This window comes from Mandrillus leucophaeus, unplaced genomic scaffold (genome assembly GCF_000951045.1).
Source record: "Mandrillus leucophaeus isolate KB7577 unplaced genomic scaffold, Mleu.le_1.0 Scaffold169, whole genome shotgun sequence".
Lineage (NCBI taxonomy): Eukaryota > Metazoa > Chordata > Mammalia > Primates > Cercopithecidae > Mandrillus > Mandrillus leucophaeus.
Genome location: NW_012101687.1, coordinates 3,277,188 through 3,288,905, shown reverse-complemented (window position 1 = coordinate 3,288,905; position 11,718 = coordinate 3,277,188). Strand labels below are relative to the sequence as shown.

General features: G+C 39.2%; 1 protein-coding gene across 1 annotated transcript; it reads left to right on the top strand.

Moving 5' to 3' along the window:
* Positions 1-228: 228 nt before the first annotated feature.
* IFNG (interferon, gamma) lies at positions 229-5,156 on the top strand. Its single transcript, XM_011976585.1, has 4 exons — positions 229-470; positions 1,692-1,760; positions 1,856-2,038; positions 4,440-5,156. Exons 1-4 carry the CDS (start codon positions 357-359, stop codon positions 4,569-4,571), a joined length of 498 nt encoding a protein of 165 aa, XP_011831975.1. The 5' UTR covers positions 229-356; the 3' UTR covers positions 4,572-5,156.
* The last annotated feature ends 6,562 nt before the right edge of the window (positions 5,157-11,718 follow it).

Sequence of the window (11,718 nt, the reverse complement as noted above, 5' to 3'; positions counted from 1 at the left end):
CCACCAGAATGGCACAGGTGGGCATAATGGGTCTGTCTCATCGTCAAAGGACCCAAGGAGTCTAAAGGAAACTCTAACTACAACACCCAAATGCCACAAAACCTTAGTTATTAATACAAACTAGCATCCCTGCCTATCTGTCACCATCTCATCTTAAAAAACTTGTGAAAATACGTAATCCTGAGGAGACTTCAATTAGGTATAAATACCAGCAGCCAAAGGAGGTGCAGCACATTGTTCTGATCATCTGAAGATCAGCTATTAGAAGAGAAAGATCAGTTAAGCCCTTTGGACCCGATCAACTTGATACAAGAACTTCTGATTTCAACTTCTTTGGCTTAACTCTCTCTGAAACGATGAAATATACAAGTTATATCTTGGCTTTTCAGCTCTGCATTGTTTTGGGTTCTCTTGGCTGTTACTGCCAGGACCCATATGTAAAAGAAGCAGAAAACCTTAAGAAATATTTTGTAAGTATGGCTTTTTAACAGTACTTTTTTGTGGTTGAAAATGACTGAATATTGACTTGCTGTAGCATCTCTGATAGACTGTCCTCTCGTACGCAGTCATTTTGAGATCTGGTTTTATTTTGTTAATTATTGACTGGATGAGTTTCTTGACTACATAATCTAGATATTGTTTTAACCTTCTGCTCAGTTTGTATAGAGACTTAAAAGGGATTTATGAATCTTCCCAAAGATGGGCATAATATGGATATGAAGCATAATGATGTTAATAATTTTGTGGTGAGAACTCATTCAGATGTGATAAGTCAAGGAGTATGCATATTGAAAAAAATGATTGGCTATTAGTTTTTGACTTCTCAGACTCTAAGGTCAAGATTAGCATTCAAAAGTTAATAGGAAACGTTTACAAATTAAAGTAAAAAAGGTCCTTAAAGTTTTGGCTTAAAAAAATCACTGATAGGTGATTTTCTCCAAAAAGTTATTTCAACATTCTGCTGCTCTATCTATATTACTTGTGAATTACTCCTGAACTTAGTTGCTCACTGGGATTTTGTAGGAATTATGATTCTGGCTATGGAATGTTTAAAAATTTTAAGTGAGTTTTTTGAGTTTCTTTTAAAATTTTATTGATGGTTAATGAAAAGTTTTTACATTGTAAATATTTCATTATTTATTTAAAACTTAGTTATTATAATTATAGCTGTCATACTAATATTCAGACATTCACAATTAATTTTATTCCTACAACACAAAATCAGACCACACACACACACACACACACACACGTTTGGAACTATCTTTTAAAGTTGACATAATACCCTACAGGAAGGCATAGTAGATGTAATAGAAACCTGTGCCATTGGGGGGCAGTATTTTATAGTGGGGTGGCTTTGCTGTTTTTTGTTCTGTATTTTTTAGCCTAGCTTGAAAATACTTTCTTTAGCCTACTATAGTTTTTGAGACCCTTGGAGTATCATCAGCTTTGTTGAACTCCTTTGTGACATTGCAATTTAATGGTTATATTGGAAAATAAAAAAGCTAAAAGAGCATAGTAGTCTTTGGCTATATCTCACATAAACATTTTGTGAACACTTATTGTTAGAACTAAGCAGAAGAATTGAAAAGGAAATCAGTGAATATTGTCACATCTGAGTTCAATGAAACTTGAAATATATTTTTAAGACAATTTATGGGCTAATTGTAAACCCTTTTATTTTTTTCCAGAATGCAGGTGATCCAGATGTAGCAGATAATGGGACTCTTTTCTTAGACATCTTGAGGAATTGGAAAGAGGTAAGCTGAATATTCCCATTTGGCTAATTTTCCTGTTGCTTGCTTTCTGATGGATAAATACACATCATCCTCTGTTTGTGTTCTTTCCTTCCAAGGAGAGTGACAGAAAAATAATGCAGAGCCAAATTGTCTCCTTTTACTTCAAACTTTTTAAAAACTTCAAAGATGACCAGAGGATCCAAAAGAGTGTGGAGACCATCAAGGAAGACATTAATGTCAAGTTTTTCAATAGCAACAAAAAGAAACGGGATGACTTCGAAAAGCTGACCAATTATTCGGTAAGGCTCTTTAAATTCTTTCTTTGGTTTCATTGCGGAAGGTCTTGCAAAGCATTTGTTCTCCAGAAAGTAGACATTAGCTATTTAACAGTTGCTAACGCTATGAACTCAACCCGTAGCTGAAACTCTTACTAATTCTATTTGTGTTTGGATGACTTTGCAAAGCCAGTATGGGAATCACTGAAGTATGTAATGTAGAAAAATGTGTAAAGACAGGTGAATTGACAAATCCAATGAAGAGGAAGTAGGCGAGGAAGTAGTGGGGAGTACTGAGAAGCAATTCTCTCATTGTCCTTTGCTCATATGATGGAAATTCTCTTACTTTGAATGAGAGGCTGTCTGTCTCAATGGAAAGAGCAGTGGGAGGAGCTGAGAAGATGTGTGTTCTCCTCCCATCTCAGCAACCAGGGAACTGTGATGAATCACATGGCTGGCTGGGGCTCAGTGCCCTCATCTTAAAAGGAAACTGTTAGGTTCACTGCATAAGTTTGATGACATTCTTTGCTCCAAAACTCTACAATGCCAAGAATAGAAAATGAGAATGAGATAGAAGAAAGCTACAGCCTTTGAGTAGGTACCAGCGCACCCCACTGCAAGTCTCTAGCCAACCTATCAGATTGTACTGCCTAATTAGAAGCAAGAATGGTTGCTGTTTGTTTTTAGGGAAAAATAGGTAGAATTTATACCTTATGAAAACATTGTTCTATCAAGTCTCTATCAACTTTCAGAATATCTCAGCTGGAGAACTCCTTAGACTCCTAAGTCATACCTCATGAACTTGTATCTTTAAATTATCTTTAAATTATGCCTTCTATAAACAGAAAGATAACATTGAGGCATAAAGACAAAACACGTTTTTCAAAATTTTATCTAGAAGACAAAGACCTCTAGATTCCTTTGGGATTGGCTTTGATATAAATGGGCTCAAATGAGAGCTCAAGCTGGCATTTGTGCTCTTAGGATTTGTGCTCAGCTTTCACTATTGCCGGGCCTGCCTCTCACTCCTCTCATGTGAACCCCCAGAAACTGAAAGGAGAGACATGGCAACAGGTCTCCTTTGGTTAGAAACTAGATACTCAGCACTTGCCACTAACTCAGTGGTGCCCCTGGCTTACTGTTCAGTCCTGGATAAGTCTCTTAGTTTCTTGGTGATGATTTGAACACTGGAAAGTAAAATCTGTCACTTGCAAAAACACAGCTTGTAGAAAACTTTTTCTACTCTGCAGGAACTGGGCCTTAAAAAAGTGAAAAAAAAATCTGTGGGTTTCTTCCTTCTGGAAGCTACAAACCTCCTGTTTCTTGATGGGCAATCTTGAGTGAGCTCTATTAATTATTGTTCTCTTTGGCTCAGTTGCTAAGCTGAGGTATGTTATGCCCTTTTATAATTAGCCCTGTAGCCTGTAATCCCCCAGCCATCCTCAGAAATGTGGCGAGGTAGCCACAGTGTTCCCAAGATTAGAAAAAATATAATCGCAGAGTCAAGAGGAAAGTAAATGGTCCACATTTTAGGAAGAATGAAATCACCTAAATGGCCCTATTGGTTAGAGTGAGGAAATGCAAGTAGTTCAATTTGCTGGCCTAGAAGGTAGGGTACTGGAAAAGTTGTTGCAATTCCTAATTTTAAACTTTATATATCAGTAAGCAATATATAAATATGATTGGTGGTTATTTTAAAACCTATTATGGAAATTGAGAGACTTACCTAATCTGGGAGAAATTAAAAATTACAGTTTTCACTTGTTTTGGATTTGATGTTTTCTAGGGTACCTAACCTAGATCAGTGGTTCTCAAACTTAGGTGGATGTCAGAATCACCTGGGGAGCTTAGTGAATGCACAGGGCACAGTCCTTCCAATTCATGCCTCTGGATCTCTGAGGTCTTTATTAGGTTTCCAGGTTAATCTGCTATGCACAACAGTGAGAATCATTGACCTATAGTTACTCATTTGATACATACAGGAGAGACTAAAGTATAAAGTGATATAATTGGTAGACTGATGATAGAGAGGTCATAGAAACAGTCTTCTCTTCCTTTAGATGAGAAAATAGAGGTTCCAAAAGGTTAAGTAGCTGGCTCAAGGTCAGAATTATTGCACGCATGAGATTCAGATCCACCTTTTTACATTGACTCCACACCAGGGGTCTTTTCACTATATGATTTCAAGAATTCTATGGGAGTAGATTTAAAGATATGTGACGGACTCCACCACATCATTGCACAACTAGGAATGCAATTGTAATTTTTAGCCTCAACTGCTGAAGAAGTAAATATTGTATATTAAGGTAATATGGTCCATTTTTTTAAAGGAATAGTTTTATTTTCACTGACCATCATGCCATTAACTGAATATCCTGATGGCTTATATGCCTGAAATTAATTTTGCTCTTTTCTTTCCCAATAGGTAACTGACTTGAATGTCCAACGCAAAGCAGTACATGAACTCATCCAAGTGATGGCTGAACTGTCGCCAGCAGCTAAAATAGGGAAGCGAAAAAGGAGTCAGACGTTTCGAGGTCGAAGAGCATCCCAATAATGGTTGTCCTGCCTGCACTATTTGAATTTTAAATTTAAATCTATTTATTAATATTTAACATTATTTATATGGGGAATATATTTTTAGACTCATCAATCAAATAAGTATTTATAATAGCAACTTTTGTGTAATGAAAATGAATATCTATTAATATATGTATTATTTATAATTCCTATATCCTGTGACTGTTTCACTTAATCCTTTGTTTTCTGACTAATTAGGCGAGGCTATGTGATTACAAGGCTTTATCTCAGGGGCCACCTAGGCAGCCAACCTAAGCAAGATCCTGTGGGTTGCGTGTTTATTTCACTTGATGATATAATGAACACTTATAAGTGAAGTGATACTATCCAGTTACTGCCTGTTTGAAAACTTGCCTGCATTCTGAGCCACTGCTTTAATGGTATGTCAGACAGAACTTGAATGTGTCAGGTGACCCTGATGAAAACATAGCATCTCAAGAGATTTCATGCCTGGTGCTTCCAAATATTGTTGACAACTGTGACTGTACCCAAATGGAAAGTAACTCATTTGTTAAGATTATCAATATCTAATATATATGAATAAAGTGTAAGTTCACAACTATTTATGCTGTGTCAGACTTTTTCTAAGTGAGAACTGGAGTGAAAGAACTACCTATTAATGAATTAGTAGGGAGGGGAGTCATCTTAGCTGTGGAAATTTTAGAGTTGCATTTTGTTCCATTAAATGTGGTGTTTCTTTCCACTAGCATTTTGTTGGCTTTCACTTTTCCAGTTGGCAGCTCTTTGAATTATCTTTCTAAGATACAGATTTAATTATGTCACTATTCAATTTGAACCACTATTCAAGAGGTTCTGCTATGGAATATAGTTTAAACTGCTCAGCTTGGCACACAGAGATTTATTTCTAGCCCCTTCTCCACCTTCCTATTCCCTCCTTCATTTCAGAATCTTCCTCTCCCTCATCCAACGCTGGCAAACACCACTGGGTGTGGAGTAGTGGGTGTAAGCTCTAGGGAGAAGGCTTGAATTGGAATCCAAGTTATTCCATTACAAGTAGTGTGACCTTTAATACTTTATGTATATTGTCTAAGTTTCAGCTTTATTGTAGGAAAAATAATTGTGTGTTCCTCATAATATTGTGGTACGAATTGATACTTTCACTCAAGAAATATTTATTGGAGTACCTACTATGTGCCTGGTGCTGTTGTAGATCCTTGAGATACCTTACTCAAGCAAAACAGCCAAGGATCCCTGCCCCTGGGGAATTTGAAATTAAGCAAGGGACAGATAAACAATGAACAAAATACATAATATGTAAGTCTATTGCATGGCATTCTCTAAGGTGATTGGTGTCATGGAAAAATAGTTAAAGGAGAGCAGGACAGGGAAATTAGGAATCCTATGTGTGGCAGGGTGGGAGGGCTAGAGGTTTAAAAGAGTAATTATATGTGGCTTCATTGAGGAGATGCCATTTGAGGAAGCACTTGTAAGAAATAAGAGAGGTAGCTATTTGAATTCCAGGCAAAAGGTATATCCTTGCAAAGGCTCTGAAGAGGAGATTTTCCTGGAATGGTAGAAGAACCAGCAGACCAGTGTGCTGCACCCAGAAGATGGAAGAGAAAACCAGCCACACTTGAGAGGAATTCAGGGGAAGCAATGTCCTTAGGGGAGGGCCAGTTTATCTTTTGAGAAGGAGGAAGTTGAGGATATGAAGGATTTGGTTAGTTATGGGCTGTAAATTCCAGAAGACCCAGTGAGACAAAATAAGAGAGGCTGTCATAAAAGGGAAAGTGCATAGCGATGTGTTGCGAGTCTGAGACTTCTTATGATCACCGACATAAACAAGATAATGGATATAGTGAGATTAGTTCTATCGACTATGGAACACACAGTGGTGGCAAGATTGTGAATGTCAAGGATAGAGAGGGTTAGGCATCTGGGGCTTCCTTCTCAACAATTTCACATAACCCTCCAACAGCAACAGTAGGATTATGGGAAATAGATCACACAAAGGATCATTTGAGTCTTCGACAACAATCAGGGGTCATTATTTTGATTATTGGGCAATTAAGTGACAGTGGGTGAGATCTGATTCTGAAACTTTTGAATCTTTGATGAAGCAAGACTGAAAGTAAATTGGGTTATTTTTGGCACAACTACAGCTAATATGATCTGCGACTGGTGTCTCCACTCTTGTTCGTATTAAGATTCACTGATGCAGACTTTGATGTATAAACAGATGGAGGGCTACTGTGAAACTGTCTTGCCTGGATTGTATTTCCAGACCATACTTCTGGGGAAGGGATTGGAAATTCCCACCATCAATCATCTTGAGAAGTGATTAATCATACCACGTGGAATGAAGCCCCAGGAGATGAATTTTAGTTTAGGGCTGGATAAAACACTCCCTCTCACTGAGGTTGGTCTCAGTTTGGCCCAGACTGTGAGACATGAAGAGATACAAACTGTATTAGGTGTTGTGATGATAGCAGTGAATGAGACAGGGAGAAGATCCTTTAAGAGGACTTGAGTTGAGACTGGCCTATGCAGTGGTTGTCAATTATTCCCTATCTTGTATGTTTCTTCTCTTATGAACACACCTAGTTTCAGAAGTGTGATGGAGCTTGTAGGAGGGATGGACCATGCTTTAGACTAAGAGACCTTAGGGGAAGCTTCCTCTCTCAATGCCAGCAGGGGCAGGTATCTCCCTAATCTTGTAAGCAGCTGGGGCAGCAGCCTGGGCTTGCAGGGTGAGAGCCCTTATCGTATGATGTCCCACCCTTAGTGAATTTCAGAAATTGCTGGCATATCCTTGCTGGTAGGGCAATTTTTGGCAATTAAAATTTGAGCGTGAAATGTCAATGGATTTTCTTGTTCTTTCTTATCCTGTTCTCTTCATTCTCCTCTTCCTCTCTTCCCATTTGAACAATATTATTCTAAATCAATTAAGTGCATCAGAGTAAGGTAGACATCTGTAATTGCCCACGATGGGCAGCCAAATTCCAGGCACAGTGTGAAGGGAGGAAACCTGGTGTGGAAGGTATCAGAACCTGAGCAGAATGAGGAGAAGGTCCTTGAAGAGGTGAGTGAGCATATTAGTTTCCTATTGCTTTGGTAATAAGTGACAACAAACTTAGTTGCTGAAAAAACCCCCACATGTTTATTATCTTATCATCATGGAGGGCAGAAATCCAAAACTAGGCTCAGTGGGCTAAAATCAAGGCATTGGCAGGGCTTGTTCCTTCTGGAGACTCTAGGAGACAATCTGTTTCCTTGACTTTTCCAACTGCTGGAGGCCACTCTCAATCCTCAGCTAGTGGCCTCTTCCTTTTCAAAAGCCAGCAGAACAGTGTCTTCCAGCCGCTCTCATTCTCTCTGAGTCTGATATTCCCTATTTCCTCTTATAAGGACCCTCATGATTACATTAAGACCACTTGAATAATTCAGGATATTGTCTCCTTCTTAAGATTTTTAACTTAACCACATCTGAGAATTTGTGTGCGTGTGTGTGTGTGTGTGTGTGTATATCATATAAAGCAACAGTCCCAGATTCAGGGGACTAGGATGTGGACATCTTTGGGGGTCCATTATGCAGTCTATCATAGGGCGGCAGCCTGACATGACATGGGTCCTCTGAACCTTAGCCTAGCAAGGAGGTGCCTATGTGAAAGAAAGCCTGGAGTAGGCTGTCAGAGTCCAGGCAAGGTGAGGAGGACATCTGTGTCCTGGGATGGCCCAGCATGGGTGTTAGAGTGAAGTAAGAATGGCATCTGCATAGGGGAAGACATATTAGTGCAGATGGGAAATTAATTAAGTAATTATATTAAAGATAATGGGAGCCAGTCTACCTCACAATTGAAGGAAGCTACAGCACAGAAAAGGAGAAAATTAGAATAAACCCTATGATATTGAATTAGAATTAGATGTGTCAGTATTACCTTACGCTCTTCAATATATAGAGGTAGATACAGAAATAAATAATAGATAGAAATATTAATTCACCCTAACTCTGTCTATTGAGGGGTCCTGAGAGTAGTTAACATCTCAATAACAGTGAGAACACTGATCACCCATATCTTGACTTCTAAATACCATTCTTTGCTAGAAGGAACCAGAACTCCTTGGAGAACTGGCTGATCCCAGAGCAGGGGTAGTGAAAGTACATGGTGTGCTAGAACAAAAGAAGTATTCAGAGGATGATGGAAACATGTTAAAAGGCACAGAAACCAGCTTGAAGGGACTCCCACTGGTCAAATATAAGAAAATTTGAGCATCAAAATAAATAGTGATAGTGATGTATTATGACCTTTTGAATATAATAGGAAACCAGGAGTATATATTGATATAAATGAACACACCGAAAGTTTGATGAGGAATAGGATAGCCACATCATTGCAAAATATCTCCCTATAAAATATTTATTAATTACAAATTGGAAAGGAGTAATTTTACAGTAGAGAAGCTTAGCAGATGCCATCTTAATCAAGGAATAAAAGTGAACATCCTTAGTAATGAGATAAATGAAAAGGGTGTCCTACCTGATAGGATGCAAGGAAACGAACACAGCATACCTTTTGTGATATCTCTGTGAAAGATGCATAACCTATTCTAGTCATGAGAAAACATACAAATGCAAACTAAGAAGCAATTTACAAAATATCTTGTCTGTAGTCTTCAAAGTATCAAAGTTGTATAAGTAAAGGAAAGACTAAGGACTGAAGAACAGTTTTGTTCTGAAATGAATTATAGCGACATGATAGCTAAATGCAGTGCAAGTTTCTAAACTGAATGCTTATGCAGTAGAAATCATTTTTAGAACAACTGGTGAACTTGAATGAGGTCTGAAGATGAGAGAGTAGTGATATATCAATTTAAACTTCCTGATTTTGAGGTTTGTATCATGGTTAAGCAGGACATGTCTTTGTGGGTAGATAATGCACACTAATGTATTCAGAGGTGAAGGGGCATCGGGATAGCCACCTACTCTGAGATGATTCAGGAAATATAAAGCTTTTCCAACTCTTCTGTAAGTTCGCAATTTCTTTCTTTCTTTTAAGACACCCAGACTAGAGTGTCACCCAGGCTAGAGTGCAGTTGGCACAATCATGGCTCACTGCAACCTCCGCTTCCTGGGTTTCCAAGCCATCCTCCTGTCTCAGCCTCCCAAGTAGCTGGGACCACAGACATGCACCACCATGCTCAGCTAAGTTTTAATTTTTGTACTATTTGTAGAGACGTGGTTTGACTATGTTGCCCAGGCTGGTCTTGAACTTTTGGGCTCAAGTGATTCACCCCCTTAGCCTTCCAAAGTGCTAGGATTTGCAGGGGTACAGCCTACAATATTTTTTCAAAATATAAATATGAAAAAGTCACTGTGAGATTATTTCAGAGTCACAGGCTGGTGAGGTCTAAAATTCTTGATGACTCAGAATTCCCCATATTTAACTTGAAACAAGGTGAAATTTCCAAAAATAATCACACCTATATACTCACCCCATCCCCATGCTCTTCTTGTAATGTGACTTCTTGTAATCCAACTTAAAGATGAGGGTGTGTTACTCTCCTAAATATTGGGAAGGGGCTTGACTTTGCTTACCAGTGAAGTGAAATGGAAATGCAGTCACATCCTTTGAAGTCTAGGGTACAGTCTCTATCTGGCTTCTTTCCATGTCAAGACTTTTGCCCTCAGAACCCAACATCATGTCGAGATGTTCAGGCTGCATGGGGAAAACCATGTGCGCATATTCTGGCCAAGAGTTCCAGTGAGGCTTCTACTCAACATCAGCACAAATCATCCGATGTGTGCGAGCAAGCCCTTAGATGATTGTAGCTCTAAGCATTTGAATTTTCCAACTGAGGCCTCAGATACCATGCTGCTTGGGATGAAAAAAACCATCGTGGGCTGGGTGCAGTGGCTCACGCCTATAATCCCAGCACTTTGGGAGGCCGAGGCAGGTGAATCACCAGAGGTGAAGAGATCAAGACCATTTTGGCCAACACAGTGAAACCTGGTCTCTATTAAAAATACAAAAATTAGTTGGACATGGTGGCACGTGCCTGTAGTTCCAGCTACTCAGGAGGCTGAGGCAGGAGAATCGCTTGAACCCGTGAGGCGGAGGTTGCGATGAGCTGAGATTGTGCCACTGCACTCCAGCCTGAGTGACAGAGTGAGACTCCATCTCAGAGAAAAAAGAAAAAAAAAAAAAAACCATCATGAGAGACTTCCAATTTTAGCTCCAACATATACAGAGCCTGGAAGTTGTTACTCCAGCCTTCAAAACAAGGAAAAGCAAGACAAACAAAATCGGTGATTTTTTTTTTTTTTAGTTCCATCATAGAACGGAATTTGCAAGACATACTGCCACAATAAAATCTGGGGGGTAGGCAAATCCAGAAATTCACAGCCAAGACCTGCTTACTTGGACCTGAATCCACTGAAGTAATTAACTTGTTAAAACACTTAAATGGTAATTTTGATGAGTTGCTGGAGGCTGAGTGTGGACTAGCATGGGAGTGAGATACACCTGGGGGTTGAACTGTGAAGGACCCTCCATGTTTTCATGAGGGTACCCACAGAAATCCCACCAAGTTCTCGTGATGAAGTTCTGAGAAAGATATCCCTGTGGCTCTGGCAGGGGGAGGGGATGAGTAATCCTTGTGAAATATGTCCAGAAACAAAGGTCTGCTCTCCAGGGGGAAAGGCTTTACCAGACTCCTATGAGAGGGCTGTGGGAGAAGGATGTTCCTCTAACTTGAGTCCCTTCTAGTTGTCCTTTTTCACCTCAAGCTATACAAGATGAAACACTTGTGAAGATCACAGTCCTGAAACACAGGCCCACTAAGATGCTGAGATTTAAAGATTATAAAACACGTCCCTTTCCCCATACTTTACTACATACCACAGGGCTCCAGTAATAACAGTGGATCACAGGTGAAAGAGCTGCAAGGCACAGACTCTCTCTAAGGAGGAGTAGTTATGGAAGCACAAAGTAAAGATGGGAGACAAAGGCAAGAATGCCAGAGAACTTGAAGCCTCTGGCACACGGAAAGGTGAGAGAAAACAGCCGGAAGTGATAAAGCAAACGTCAAAACCAGACTTGGATATGACATAGAGTTTGAGATTACCAGGTGAGAAATTTAAAATAACTAAAATTAATATGTTA

Excerpts from the sequence above, each read along its gene's own strand:
- IFNG (XM_011976585.1), top strand. The coding sequence starts at position 357 with ATGAAATATACAAGTTATATCTTGGCTTTTCAGCTCTGCATTGTTTTG. Across the intron at positions 1,761-1,855 it reads TCTTGAGGAATTGGAAAGAG|GAGAGTGACAGAAAAATAAT; the intron begins GTAAGCTGAATA and ends TTTCCTTCCAAG. Across the intron at positions 2,039-4,439 it reads AAAAGCTGACCAATTATTCG|GTAACTGACTTGAATGTCCA; the intron begins GTAAGGCTCTTT and ends CTTTCCCAATAG.